The sequence below is a fragment of the Crotalus tigris genome, unplaced genomic scaffold (genome assembly GCF_016545835.1).
Source record: "Crotalus tigris isolate CLP2741 ecotype Arizona unplaced genomic scaffold, ASM1654583v1 scf7180000018371.15429387391:27106975, whole genome shotgun sequence".
In the NCBI taxonomy this organism is placed as follows: domain Eukaryota; kingdom Metazoa; phylum Chordata; class Lepidosauria; order Squamata; family Viperidae; genus Crotalus; species Crotalus tigris.
Genome location: NW_024096970.1, coordinates 16,722,161 through 16,737,989, shown reverse-complemented (window position 1 = coordinate 16,737,989; position 15,829 = coordinate 16,722,161). Strand labels below are relative to the sequence as shown.

Below are 15,829 nucleotides of genomic sequence, written 5' to 3'. Positions count from 1 at the left end.
GGAGGCGCGGAGGGGAGAAGGAGGGAAGCGCCGCGAGAAGGAGCGAGAAATCGTCTTCCTCCGCCTCCTCCCGTCGAACTTCTTCCGCCTTCCTGGCGCCAGGACGTGCAGGGGTGGAGCTAAATCGACAGCCATAGAGATTGCGTGACAATCCTGAGCGCGAACGGGATCTTTTCGCGCCCCAAATGCAGGCTTACCGATCTCTAGAAAAGTGCCCTTCATCCAGTACAAGCAGAATGTTCCCCCCTTCCCATCTCCAGCAATGTTATCCTTCTGTTTCTAGGGGTGCTTTAGGAATTTCTGCTGCGAAGGTGGAAAATAGAGATTTTTAAGCCTTGTTTCCGGTTTCCGTGTTCGCTGGGCGGGAAAATGATCCAAAATACGTGATCTGTAGACTTAATATCTTCTTACCTTCATCCCTATTGCGCAGACAGAAAATATAAAGGTTTCGTAATCTGTTGTGCTAAAATCAAATAAAGACAAAAGAATTGAATTTAGCAAGAGCTAAATCCCAGGATGCCGATGAAAATCTCCTTTTGAGGAATTACAAAAGAATTTTTGACTGCTTACAGTAGTTTCAATCAAATGATTCTCCACCCCTTTGGATTACATACTTCAACGAAGATGTAGTAAGGGAAGAGATTTTTGTTTGGAAGGAGCAACTCAATTCTTGATTGATACTCGGATATATGCCTTCAGATTCGCTTCTTGCTTTGGTGTAGGTTTCTGACTGATGGAAATTTCATAAGTTTGCTTTTTCCTGAACCTCTGGATAGTTCAAACGATGTGCTTTTAGCGTTTTGGACATTCTTTGGAGTTAGGGTTGACAAGCCACTACTATTTTACTGGTAAAACCAGTAAAACGTGTATTGTCATAAATCTATTATTTTTCCAGTACAGAGAACTAGCAAATTACATTTTTTACAATCCAAGGAACATAATAACTTATGAATCAAAGTGTTATCTACAAAGTGTCTATCAGTGAAAACATCTTCCTTTTTAGAATAGGCTAATACAACCTGGATCAAAATCAAAATTTTCTTGAAATTTTGTGAATGGAAGCAAGTGAAATTGATTGATACCTTAATATTAATGTATTTGCATGGAATGAGTAACCCAAATCTGCTTTTCTCTTGCCAATAGTTCATAAACTTGGTAATGTATAACATTAATGATTCTCATAAATGCAGAGTGTTAAGGCAGCACTTTACAATGCACTAGCATGCTCTGTTTTCAGTGCATCACATGTGCATTTGCTCTTGTATGTCTATAATTTCTCATTTTTGCAGATAGTGCTGTTTTCATATTTACTAAGCTCATAGAATCCTAGTTGGCTCTGATATTCATCAGTTTTGTACGTGGACATTCTCAATCACCCTGTGTCAGACAACCACATTTCAATGCAAAGTGCTAAGGCAGAGCTGTACATTTCATTTAGCTCCAAATTTTATTTTGCATTATACTGGTTTCACGGAATCAGACAACAGTATTAACCATAGAAAATATATTTTTATTGTGTCACAATATATTATGTATGCATATAGCCCTGTCCATATATAAGAAATACAAAATTAAAAAAAGCAACCCGGAGAGAGGTAGTTTAGGAGGGACTACAAACAAGTCAGTGAACATTGAGCATAATGTAAACACTGATTTTGCATAATTAAGCAAATAAACAAAAATGTCCAAATAAGAGCAGTCTTCTGTAACTTCCTGTCAAATGTGGGTCTGAGAGAAGAAAGTACTTTAGTACTTTATTAGATGTCATGGGAACAGCCTACAGTATCTTTTAAAGCAGGGGTTCCCAACTAGGGGTGCGAGATGATATTCCAGGGGGTGCGAAAGCTTGGGTTTTCAAAATTATAGTGTATATGCATAATTTGTTGCTGTTATTTCGAACTTTTGTAAGGGGTGCGAGAATATATCAGAAGCGTTCTAGGGGTGCAGGGTATAGAAAAGGTTGGGAACCACTGTTTTGAAGCATGGGTGGACTTTCCCAGTCCATAGGGAGCTGCATGCAGCTGTTTTTGCAGCAACCAAAATCAATTTAAAATGTTGATTTTTTAAAAAAAAATTGTCTATAATTTTTTTCCTTTGAATTTTTTTTTCTCTTGCCCACCAGCTGTTATGTTAGGAACCCGCTTTTATATCATGATCTTACCCACTGTCATAGCGATCCCTCTCCCTGTTTAACATGGCTCTCAGTCAATAATACTGTGATTTTAACTCTAAAAGATGGCCTATTCCCTTTGTTCCTAAAGGAAATCAACCTTGACTATCCTTTGGAAGGACAGATATTGAAGTTGAAGCTCAAATACTTTGGCCATGAAATGAGGAGAGAGGACTCATTGGAAAAGCCCCTGATGTTGGGAAAGATTGAAGGCAAAAGGAGAAAGGGACAGCAGAGGATGAGATTATTATATAGTGTCATCAATGCAGTGGGCATGAGTTTGGGCAGACTCAGGGAGACAGTGGAAGATGGGGGGGGGGCTGGTGTGCTATGGTCCATGGGTCTCATAACTAAGTGACTGAATAACAACCATTTCCTTTGTAAAAGTTAAAGATGCTTGGATATATACATCAGTTGTTTTTAATAAAACAACAATAGCAAAATTACAAGTAGTCCTTGACTTACTATTGTTCATTTAACAACAGTTCAGAATTACAATGGCTTATATCCTCACACAACAATTTTATCATCCGCACAGTCATGTGATTGCAATCTGGGTGCTTGGCAACTGGCTTACATTTGCAACAGTTGCACAATCTTGCAGTCATGGGAACACAATTTGTGATATTGCCAGCCAGCTTCTGATAAGCAAAGTCAATTGAGGAAGCCAGATTTACTTAAGGACAATTTGATTCACTTATCAACCACCTCATTGCTTAATGACTGTTAGTAAACTTGGGTCTATTCATGTGATGGCTCACTTAATGACCACATCGCTTAGTGACCAAAATTCTGGTCCCAGTTGTGTTAGCAAATCAAGGAGTATCTGTACTGATCTAATGTGTAACCTTTCCTGGAGGCAGATCATAATATTAGATGCATCATCAGTTGCAATGTCTGTCTATCTAGCTATCAAACGTATTAATCACTATCTGTCTCGTAGAGGGGCTCTGGGCGGTATGCATTTGTTATATACAACTTAAGTAATAATAAATTTATCTCTAAAATACCACAATAGTCTTTTGTTTTTCACAGCTAAAAAATCTTTGTGTGGTTACTTCTTCCTCTAATCAAATTAATTGTAATGTATTCGAGATTTTTGTATGAACTCTATTTTAAATGTCATTTTAAAACATTTCTGTATTTCATTTACATGTAATTTAAAATAGGTCACAGAATCATGAGAAACGACTAGCTATATTTAAAAACCTAATACAAAAGAAAAGTATGGGAAGGAAGTACAGAAAAAGATGTTCCCCTTTTTCTATTTTTTTTTGACCCAAAAGTATATCTGCATTTCTCTCTTCATTATCTCCTTTCTCATAGCATCCATAAAATTATCTCATTGCCACAGCATTCCTGCAATTCTATATCCTCTTTTACTGAATGCTTTATTTCTCCAACTGAACATCCTTCTTTACAATATAAAATGTCAGTTTATTCAAATTGGTTCAGCACCAGCTACTGCTTAGTCTTAAAACTAATTCAGAAATTGAGACTTGGAAACACCTATGAAGCTGTGTTTTAGAAGAACTGCTAACACGCTTTTCATTTTCTAAAGCTACCTGTTTCCACAATTTTTTGCATGTGTATTAATTTATGGTTAAGCTTCTTTTCAAGTTATTCAGTAAAAAAAGACTTAAAAACTTACATGCAGTGTATTTCAAAAGTTTTAAATTACAGGCAGAGACTCTAGGCACCTCCAAAAGAAAAAGGGAATAGAGAAGAAAAAAGAAGAGATTTGGATACCAACTAATAATGTAATATACTTCCCATAATGACAATGTGGAATGGGAACTGTTCTGAAAAACCATTGATTTACCAGCTCTGACCTCAAAGCAACAATCAACAAAATAATTTACCAGAGTTGCTTGACAGTGAGATAGCGGCATATAAATGTAATAAAAAAATAAATGAATAATCTTGCTTCTCATCCATTTGTTCCTGCTGCAGGCTGCAGCTTATGCTCTATAGTCAGTGTAATCCAAGTGAATGTGTACCATTCCCTGGTAAGTAGTTCCAAAGGCTGGATCAGGTAATCTTTTGTGCTTATGTGTAGGCCGTTTACAACTATAGCAACAGCAGCAACTTTCCTGGCTAGAAATTCCTATCAAAGATTAGTGCATAGTTAGACCATATGTGGCCTACCATGCACCCTAGGTTTCTTGGTATTTTTTTAAAATTAAACAGATACATGCCACCAACTTCTAGAGCAGGGGTTCTCAACCTTGGCAACTTTAAGCTTTGCTGGCTGAGGAATTCTGGGAGTTGAAGTCCACAAGTCTTAAAGTTGCCAAGGTTGAGAACCCCTGTTCTAGAGGCATATTTAACTGAAGTAATGACTGGTCCCCACAGTTAAATATGCCTTTAGAAGTTGGTGCTTTGCATTATGTTGGCTTTCCAACTTATTTACTGCCTTTAGTTCTTTTGCAGAAAATGTTGATTCTTTTCTGTATGACAAGTCTCCAATGCATAGCTGTTTTAGTCAGGATAAATATTTCAGTATTTGGAAAGAGATAATAGATTTCATTGTGGAGGTAACATGTTATATAAAGCATGGACTGGTGGTTTTAAGGGTGTTTGAAATGCATCTCCAAAAAGCTTTGTAGTAGTCTACAATGTTGGTATAGGTCTTTTTCAGATACAGTGAAGAGTTTTGGAATATCGTGCAACATCCTGTATAAAAGTATGACTTTATCCAGGAGTCTTGGGAGTCTCTTGCTTATAACATTTATTTAAACAATAGGCCAGCCTTTAGCCTACAGTTGAGCATATTTTGTTGGAAAAAATACAGATTTGAAAAAAGGACTTACCTGAAAGAAGCTTGCAAGGATAAAAAAGTGTTTATAATTTTGCTTTAAAAAGGAAAATTCAAGAGCAAAACCAAGAGAACTACAAAATGCATATTCTAAAAAGGGCAATTCAATCTCCACATTTCATATGAATGTGAAAGACTATGTATTAAGTGGTATCATTTATATGGTAAAAGATAAATGACCAAAATAAAGAATAAAGATGAGTTTCTGAAAAATAAATGAAGCCAAAGGACTGCTTTCTGAAATAAAAGACTATTTTTAATGATAAGGTCATTGTAATACTGTATAGCCATGCTACAATGTAAGTCCCTACAGAAATGTGATATTGTATATGCAGCTGCCAAAAAAGCCAATGCAATCCTAGGCTACATTAATGGAGAGATAGAATCAAGATAACTTGAAGTGTTAATACCACTCTATAATGCCTTGGTAAGACCACACTTGGAATATCTAGTTTTGATTGCCACGATGTAAAAAATATGTTAAGACTCTAGAAAGAGTGCAGAGACGAGCAACAAAGATGATTAGGGGACTGGAGACTAAAACAAAGGTTGCTGGAATTGGGCATGTCTAATTTAATGTAAAGAAGGACTGGGGTGACATGATAGCAGTGTTCCAATATTTCAGGGGTTGCCACAAAGAAGAGGGAGTCAATCTATTCTCTAAAACACCGGAGGGCAGGACAAGAAGCAATGGATGGAAACTAATCAAGGAGAGAAGCAACCTAGAACTAAGGAGAAATATCCTAACAGTAAGGACAACCTGTCTCCAGAATTTGTGAACGCTCCAACACTGGAAGTTTTTAAGAACAGATTGGACAACTATTCGTCTGAAACGATATAAGGCTTCCTGCCTGAGGAGGGGGTGAGACTAGAAGACCTCCAAGGTCCCGTCCAACTCTTTTTCTGTTATATTTCTAGTGATTCTATTTTCTCTTGCTATTGTTTTTCCATCAACATTCCTGTTAGAGAATTGTCTATCAGGATGGCAACTGGTATTATCTATCCCCAGTTCCGATAGGTTTTGTTGCATTTCAAAGTGTGGCATTCAGTGGTAACTATATCAGGAATGATTCTCCAGATGCTGCTTCAAAATGTACCTTCAAATGATTGAATAGAAAACACATAGATGCTTTGAATTGCATTTAAAAATCAGCAATCTCACTAGAAACAAGCGTTCTGGACCATCAGATTCAATGAATGAGAAGTGTATGAAAGAAAACACTGTAAGAATCTCTCAGATCAGGGTCTTCTCTGTTTTTTCAAGTTAGCACTGTCACTGTAGCTCTGCCCTCCCATTAATTTAACTGCAAGAGCTGATTTGACGAATGTTCTTTAAAAGTTTTAGAAAATGCTGGTAGTCACTATTGACAGTTTCATTGAGTTATGTTGTTGCAAAATGGATATTGGTCACTTGAGACACTGATGCCAGTAATGATGTGCTTATTCTTTTATTTTGTGTGATGATAGCGATAGCACTTAGACTTATATACCACTTCACAGTGCTTTACAGCCTTCTCTGAGCAGTTTACAAAGTTAGTCTATTACCCCCAACATTTTATGGACCTTGGAATGATGGAAGGCTGAATCAACCTTGAGCCAGTCAGGATCGAACTCCAGGCAGTTGGCAGAATTAGCCTGCAATACTGCATTCAAACCACTGTGCCACCACTTAATGATCTGGTCAGTATGTAGATAGCTAAGGTTCATTTTGATCCAACTCCTGATGAAAATTTATAACTAGCTATGTTCTGCTTTTATTGATTGAAATCATTTTTAATTTTCTGAGTCTCCAGATTGTTATTTGGCAGTATGTGATAATTAAAAAAAAACAATATTTTTGTTTGTAATGTAATGTCTATATTTAAAACAATCTGTATGCATCTTCTTATAAAAACATTCACATTTTGTACTTTTATTGCAATTTAACGCATGTTGCTAATTTTTTTTCCCCAGTATTTGAGTTGCACTACCAACATCAAACCACAAGATGGCAATAGTTTCTCAAAAGGGGGAAATTAAACAAGAGGTGATGAAGTTGCCTCTCAGTGATTCTTCGTTTTGGAATTAAACCAAAGCAACTCACAAAAGTGTCAAATGTTGTAAAATTCTGATGTTGCTGTGCTAACAATAAAATCTACTTAAAAAAAAATACAAATATATTTCCAGTCAGAATTTTATCTATATAGGAGTTTTCTTTCTTTTTTTTTCTTTTTGGCTCTACTCTTGTGCCAAATTGTTAACCATAGTATACAGAAATGGACATTATAGAAAATAAAATCTATGATTGTGCATTTTGTTTTACTTATGTATATTTTAGCAACAATTGCATTTCCAAATTTACCTGCATTAGTTTTTTTTTCTTTTCTTATTGATACCTACATGAAAAAAAATATATAAGAAAAGGAAATATGTAATGAATTTTGATTTTGTTATTGTATTACATTGATCAGGTATCGCACTTATTTGAACAGAGCTTCCCTCCCTCATATAGTAAAATGCTCTCCTTTGATACATAATTATAATTTAATAATTAGTAGAGGATATCCCATTTATAAACATTTATAATTGCTATAATAATGGCTAATTTTATTTTTAAGCTGCCATACTCCACTCTGTTATTACAGGTTGATGGATGCAGAGCAAAATTAACTGACTATAGTGGATCAGGCTGTTATAAACAGGCTGGCAGCAGCTCTCCAAATGCGGCGTAGGGAATCTCTTGCGATGGACAGGCAAATACTGCCCATGAAAGTTTTTTATCCAGCCCTCAAGTTTCTTACAGGAAATTTGCTTTGCTTTGGCATGGGCAAAAGGACAGGTGGACCAATAACAAATGTGGTATGTATAGAGCTTATATTTGGCATTGCTGGATTGCATCAATCTTTCCTGGCATTACTAGTCAGCATTCTGAGCAGAAGGACATAGGAGCAAAGTGAGGAAGATTCCTAATCAAAGTTGAAGACTTTTTGAAGTCCCCAAGTTCTTTCTTCCCTGAGATACTTATTCTGGATCAGAGGTATAGGCAGTCTTAATATTTTGCTAATAGTTTGGACCATAATACTTAAGTGGTGAGAATTGTAACCTAAAAATACAGTTTGCCTAATGGATATGTGCAAATAGCAATTTTTCCATGGTAAAGAAGGCAAAAGTTTTGGGTTGATGGTGTTCTTCCTTCAGGACCTACTCAAGGCAAATGAATAGCATCAATGAAGACTGATATTACCTTATTTTCCCCTAATAACAAGATATTAGTACTCCATATACTGAAAAATGATCAGATCAAGTTACTTTGTGATTAAATGACCCATCAGTTTTAACGATATCAGATTATAAAGGTGCATAGCAAAAATTATGACATCATTAAGAAAATGAAATCAATGCCTTTACCTATACTTCATTCTGTTTTATTCAGATTATTGGATAATTTCCATTGGGATTCCTTATGGTAATGTTTTGCAAAGTAGGCCTGGACATGGTTAGGACATCAGGAAATCCAAGGGCCAAAGACAAGACTGGAAAGTTAAAAGAACATCCAGAACAAGGCAAACACAAACCACTTATATATGTTGCAAAATTTATATCCATATAGTCACCTTTTTACATGCATCTTGAAACTTTGAACCATTCATGTTTTAATAAGTCATTATGTCAGTGGTGGCGAACCTATGGCACGCATGTCACAGGCGGCATGGAGAGCCATCTCTGTAGACACATGCACCATTGCTGGGCTCCTCCCCTCCCGCTCTCCACGCATGCGGAGTCTGGGAAGAGCTGCGAGAGCTGGGCGGGGTGAGGGAATCGAAAAAAAGAGCAGTCTTGGCAGGAGAGTGAGTGATTGGCCTTTGGAAGTGACCAGTGGTAGGTTTAAAATCATTTTAACAACTGGTTCTCTGCCTTGCCTTCCCTCTGTCTTGGTCAGGCTGGGCTACTCAGGGAGGTCGGCTGGGGTGGGGGCAGGAGGATGGGAGTCATCAGGTCCCGGCTGGGGGAAGATGAGGGGGTCTGGCTAGGGAGGGCTGGAAGGCCGGGATGGCTCTGTGGAGGAAAGCCACCCCCTTGCCGGCCAAGCCTCTCATCCACACTGTGGTCACGTAGGATTGCATAAAAGGAGCACGGGGCAGGGGAGGCGGCCGGCAGGGGGGAATCAGCCACCATCTCCCTTCCGCAGTGCAGCCCCATCGGCATGGACAGAGACGGCCCCGGGACAGCCGGAAAGGAGCTCTCACCTGCCAAAGACCGCCTGGATCATCCCCCAATCCTGCCCGGCCTCCACAGGTGTCCCTCCTCACGAGCATCACTGAGGTGGCCATACCAACTGCAGCCACACCCACCCAGTCAGCCACGCCCACCCGGCACTCGGCAATAAATAAATGGGTTATGGGTTGCGATTTGGGTACTCGGTCTCTAAAAGGTTCGCCACCACTGCATTATGTTATGGCATTATCTTTTCCTTTTGAACTGCATAAAAAAAATGAACAATGTAAAAATGAAGACATGACTGCTGTGAATGTGGAACTTCATTTGCATTTATTCAACAGTCCTTCCTAAACTCCAAAATGACATTTCTCTGATGGGGTGGAGAAGTGCCACAATATTTTTACAAAGAATTAGCCAGTGTATAGACTTTTTCAAAGTACATTAAAAGGTAGAAACCTATTACAAAATATGTAAAAAAACAACAATACATTAGTGCAAGAGGTTATGACTTATCTGTATGGAGGCACTGAACAACAACATAATTGCAATACAAGCCCTTTTATTTATTCTCATGTCTTTAAGGGCTTTGGGGTCGATTTATGTTAGATAACATTTTCACAATAAATTAATGGGATTCCCATTACAAATCTGCCAATACCATAGAAAGACGTTGTCCATACAGAGGACTTAAATTAGGTGGTAAGTTACAATATGCAATTCACTTGAACAATGGACTGCATACCAATAAGTCAATTAAAAGTAGAATCTATATAAGGCAGGTGTTATTAATCAACAGTGATGGTTCATTTGTGAGGGCCCAAATATCAGCTAGGAATTTTAGCTTCTCCTTCTCAATTCTATAATCCCCTCTCTCTTGTTAAGTCTTGTTAAGTACAGGATGTTGCTGTTATTTGCTGATTATCACATATTCCCTTATACCTTAAATGTTGTTAGTGCATTCTTCATAAGGATATATCCTGAAAGGGACTGCCTGCTCAGACCACTTTAAAATTGATCACCAAGGGAAGAATAACTTCTGGGCGCCCTTAAAAATATGTTCATATTTACATTTTAAACTCCCCAATGGGCTATGTACTACATTACATAGAAATAATCTTCCCCATGTTCATTTCCCTTTCCCAAATCATTTTCTCTGAGATTACATAAAATCTAATTAGGCTTCCTGAATATTCTACCACACCCATATATCAGAGCATGTGAAATAAGTATTTTTAAAGACTTCCACTTAACCTCATAGCTTTAGTATTCATTGAAAAAGGCATTCATCAATTTTTGAAGGGCTGGTTCAGACAAGCTTGCATAATATTTAAATACTTTATAAATATTGTAATTTGCAATTAAATGTGCAAACCAAGTACAGTAAACAATATTCAGCTCAATGCAGCTAGGAGACATAGGCAGATGTGCTTCTTGATGTGCTAGATGATATGAAGTGAATAAAGGACAACAATGGGCTTTTTGTCCTACAGTTTACCCAAATGAGAAAATATATATCATTATGAAGGAAGGGACATTACTGGTATTGTGAGAATTATTTCTCACACAGTCAGTAGAAAGTAAGATATAGCAAAGAAAGAGCAGATGAAAACAACTCAAAAGCGAGGATCAAATAGTCTGGTATTTAAATCAAGAACAAAAGTTAAATACATTACAGAAAAAATAGATCTTGAATCAAAACAGTGGCAGAAAGTTGATTACGGCTTTGCATTCTTTCCAGTGAATACACAGTGGCTGTTCCATTCCTTACCCTGTTATAGAAGATTCACTGTATGCTATAGATGTATGTTGTAGAGTCATTTATAATACAGGTAGTCCTCAACTTACAACCACAATTGAGTCCAAAATTTCTGTTTCTAAATGAGACATTTGTTAAGTGGGCTTTGTTCCATTTTACAACTTTTCTTGCCACATTTCTTAAGTGAATCACTGCAGGTATTAAGTTAGCAACACAGTTGTTAAGTAAATTTGGCTTCCCCATTGACTTGCTTGTCAGAAGATCGCAAAAGGGGATCACATGACCTCAGGATACTGCAAAGGTCATAAATGTGAGTCAGTTGCCAAGTGTCTGAATTTTGATCGCATGACCATGGGGATGCTGCAATAAGTGTGAAAAATGATCATAAGTCACTTTTTTCAGTGATGTTATAACTTTGGTCACTAAATGAACTGTTGTAAGTTGAGGATTGCCTGTATATGGTGTAAAGGCTGTAACAGTTATTATGGAAGACAGACAAACAGAAGACTAACAAAGCACATCCATGAACACCAATTAACAGTCAGAAGACATGATGAAAACTCCTTAATCTCACTACACAATACATGGACTGACTCAACCATAGTTTCAGCTGGGGAACTGTGAGCATCTTAGACAAAATTAAATCCAAAATGCTAGGGATTTCCTAGACATTTGGCAATCAGACAAATCCACCATCAACAGACATACAGAGATAAATCACATGTATATACCATTCAAAAGAGACAATAAAAAAGCTAAAAAGAAAACAAAAAGACCAGAATATATCGTCTCCAGCAGCCAAATGAGCAGGGAATAACACTAAGCAAACAATCAAATGGAAAACAATACTCTACTCAAAGATCTACCAATGGAAAACCACCAAAACTGGCAGGCAAGCTACTGTATATAAATAGTATACAAACAGCAAAGCCCACACTTACTTTATTTGCATTGATGCTATTATCTAATTGGGTAATGAAAACAACCAAGCTCAGAAAGTTAAAATCATTTTAGAGTTCACCCCTGAGCATCACATATTCTCTTCTACTGAAATTGCTGTTGGCCCACAGGTTAAGTACAAGTTACACCTTCCCCTCCTTATACAAGTGATTGGACAGTAATTTCATCAAACCACAAAATTCCAGGAGAACAGGCATCAAGCACCATTTTCCAGAATAATATGGTCTATAGGACAAAATATGTGAAATTTACCTTTAGTCTAGCCCTAGTAATTTATTTAAAGCTGGGATTTATTATAATACCAGAATATTTTAGGCAGAATTCTGTGAATAGGCTTTCATGGCACTATCTATTGAGCAATGTTGCGCTTAGGGTAGAGTAACTAAACAACGCATTTCCTAATGTCTTGCCAGAAATTGTGCCTGGCATTTCCAGAGGTAAAGATGCCCAACAGAATTCTCTGTACTCATACAAACATATTAATACCCATGCAAAGATAATCCAAATTCTGCTTGACAGAAAATGTGATTATCGATACGTACAGCTCCCCAACTTGGTGGTCCTCTCAATATATTGGACTACAACTCCTATAGCTATTGGTAACTTTTACTTTTTGGCCATGGGGAGATTAAAAAGGATATGCAGAATACTGAAGCCCCAATGTATACTCATAGAAAGCTCTTCAAAGTTATGTCCAGACATAGTTAGGAATATTCCTAGAGACCTGTAAATTAGAAACTTGATTCTTAAAAACAACAACTGTGAGCTGAGATTTTTCAAGAAGTCAAGTTTTCATCACTATGAAAAAGATCATGTGGACACAAGAATTCATAAAAACCTTCCCTGTACTTCCATTATGTCTATCTTGTATAAAGTAATAACGTTAATTGCTTAGTAACACAGAAAATTATTTCTTTGAAGTATCTCCGAAATAAAATGTAGTGTTAAGACAAAATTTAAAAGTAGCATTATCAACATTTACAAAAGTTAAGCAATTTTTTTACCAACCCCATCAAAACTTAAAATATTAATATATGCAGTATGGTAGTGATTTGGGGAACTCATACTGTAGTAACCAGCCTAGCTAAACATCTAACTGAGATTAAATCTATTTTCCCTCAATATCTTCTCAGGAAAGAATGATCCAAAAGTCACCTAGTCTACCTTCTAACTGGTAACTATTACTAAATCATATCTAAAGAATAACTCTGGCATTTAAGTAAATTGCATAAAAGATTTCTGATTCACTAAGGGAAGTATACATTATTTAAATATTTTTCCTCAAAGATGGCATATAGGAAAACTGATATAATGTGTCTTTCATTTGGAGTTCCCAATGGTTCTCTCTACCTAGCTGAGAGGAAAGGCCGTTTAGAATTTCTCACAGAGCCGTAGGCAGGATAGAAACACAGAAAGTCTGGTGTCTCTTCTATACCACCCATCCTCAGGCTGTTGCTGATCACCTGGAAAAACTCCACTGAAGACTGAATTACCAGTTGTCAGGAAATGTCAAGTGTAGAGTTGGAAAATACTTAACACGAATAGAATTTTGAGAACTGGAGCTGACAAAACACAGTTGTTTTGCTTTAAAAAGTATACTGGAACAGATGAAAACAGGCTTGAATGCACTGCAAGCCTATATACTTAGTGCAGGGGTAGGCAACCTCGGCTCTTTTATGACTCGTGGACTTCAACTCCCAGAATTCTGGGAGTTGAAGTCCGCGAGTCATAAAAAAGCCAAGATTGCCTACCCCTGACTTAGTGTAATTCTACCCAAACTAGTCAGCAAACATATCCCCCAAATTTTAAGTATGTTCAGAGAGGGAAATGACACTCCAAATACTTCTTGGTTCTTCGGACTACATACAGAAGGGAGGCACAGTGTTCCTTTTCTTCAATTCTTGTTGCTTTTATTGTTTTCAAAGAGCTACTTCTTCCTTTCATTGCACAGCACATTCCTTGGCATTGTCACTGTCTTTTCCCAAATTATCTGGATTCAAGCTTTTTTTCCTCTCTATTCCCACCTGAAAGAAAAACAAACTGGAAGTTGTGTGGAAACAGCAAAAGGCCACCTAATTTTTGTTTTGTATGCTTTGCTCAAGAACGATTTGTCCGAAAGCAAGAATGGGCAGTGGACTCCTCTGATTCACAGATGACAGGTATGCAGAACTGACTCCAGCAAAAGCAGGTTCCTCCCATGCTGCCAACATGGGAAGTAGTGATGGAACAGAACACCAAACTTAGTGGATATATAAATTTGAGAGGGGATGTTTCCCCAAAAATAAAGCAAGTGGGGGAACAAAAAAAAAACCCAGGTATATATAATGTGCTTTTTCTTTCTTTCCATTAGATTGATAAACACAAACATTATACTGAATACGTCATACTTATAAGGAAGCCCTGCTATTTGGATAACTTGTGGCAATGTCTGATAGCTACTTCTTTAAGATAAATTCTGGGAGCTAGTGGGGAAACAGAACCAAGCTTTGAGTTGGACCTCAGAAGGTCAAGAATAAACATTGATTCTTGTGAAATGGTACTGTCTAATTCAGATAAAAAGTGAAAGTGCCATATATGTTCAAAGAATGTGCCATATTTCCAGTGGTGTTTTGGTGTGGTGAAAAGTAGGCAATGTAGGCAAACAGTACTGTAGGTACAGACTGATTTTGGAAGAAATGAAATATGTGGGTATCCTATTTTGTTCCTATAAAAATAAAGAAAGAAGGATATAAAGAAAGAAGGATATAAAGCTTTCAGCCAAGAGCTGACACTTTGCCTACCAGACAGAGTGTCTTCTATCAGACTAGGTCAGTGATGGCGAACCTTTTAGAGATTGAGTGCCCAAACTGCAATCCAAAACCCACTTATTTATCACCAGGTGCCAGGTGGGCATGACCCACTGTGTGGGTGTGGCCAAGGTGGGCGTGGTCACCTCGATGTTGCTCATGGGGAGGGATGCCTGTGGGGGGCGGGCAGGGTTCGGGGAGATCCAGGGGGTCTCTGGCAGGTGGGGCAGTGGGCAGGAGGCTCATCCTGCAGGGTAAGGGGAGGCAAGGTAAGGCAGGGCAGGGGTGCCATTGTCGCAGGGCAAGGCGAGGCAGGGGCCGGGGCGGCTGCTGCCTGACACCATTGGCCCCTGCACACAGAGGCCAGCGAGCGCATGGGGGCCAACTGTCCGTCAGCAGCCACAGCCTGCCAGCCCCTCGACCAGCGCACTCTGGGGCTCCGCAGCCTGCCACCAGCAGTTCAGGGAAGCCGCCTCTGAGCTGGACAGACAGCCGACAGCTGAGGAGATGATGCAATGGGTCATGCCCAGGAAATGGAGAGCATGCAAGGCCAGGAGGGATGGGACAGGGGGTAGGGAAACCAGCTGTGCTGGGGTGCATCCGGCCACGTGGGACCTCGGCGAGTTAGCAGGCGGCTGGTTGAAAAGGGATGGTTGCCATCTCTGGGGCATGGTGCACGTGCCCACAGAGAGGGCTCCGAGTGCCGCCTCTGGCACACGTACCATAGGTTCGCCACCACTGGACTAGGTAAACTGGGACAGGAGACACGGCTGAAAGGATTTCAATGTTAAATGTCAAAATACAGAAAAAACAAGGCTAAGGTTATAGGCCCAAAGTGGTAGGAATGTTAGGTGGAAATGTGCCGGATGGCTCATAAAAAGCTTCGTTAGCAGACTAGAAAGAGTAGCAATGCCCGAGGAAAGGGAGAACCCCCCCCCCCAAGATAACTCTTTTTATTGAAAAAAGAGCTAAAGTTAGCAGTTTCAAATATACAAGAAAGGCCAACATGTATTTATTTTACCTATTTATACTTAAATTTATATGGACAGCCAACTCACAGCAGGGTACAGATTGGAAACAAAATCCAATATATTAACTCAACATAGAAATAAAAGATGAACATAGCCAGGGGGAACAGACAT

General features: G+C 38.5%; 1 protein-coding gene and 1 long non-coding RNA gene across 6 annotated transcripts in view; one reads left to right on the top strand and one right to left on the bottom strand.

The window, feature by feature from the left end:
- The first annotated feature begins 5,685 nt into the window (after positions 1 to 5,685).
- LOC120311719 lies at positions 5,686 to 7,143 on the top strand. The gene is made up of 2 exons (XR_005557710.1): positions 5,686 to 5,872; positions 6,942 to 7,143. It is a non-coding gene; the product is annotated as an uncharacterized LOC120311719 (long non-coding RNA).
- Positions 7,144 to 13,612: 6,469 nt separating this feature from the next.
- Positions 13,613 to 15,829, bottom strand: part of STON2 (stonin 2) — a 94,680-nt gene continuing 92,463 nt past the window's right edge. For all 5 annotated transcript variants that reach the window (XR_005557708.1, XM_039351534.1, XM_039351537.1 and 2 more), the window contains one exon: positions 13,613 to 13,925. Coding sequence is in view for 4 of the 5 variants with exons in the window: in XM_039351534.1 (XP_039207468.1) it covers positions 13,842 to 13,925 (84 nt within the window). In the remaining variant the exon portion in view is untranslated. The remainder of the gene's footprint in view (positions 13,926 to 15,829) is intronic.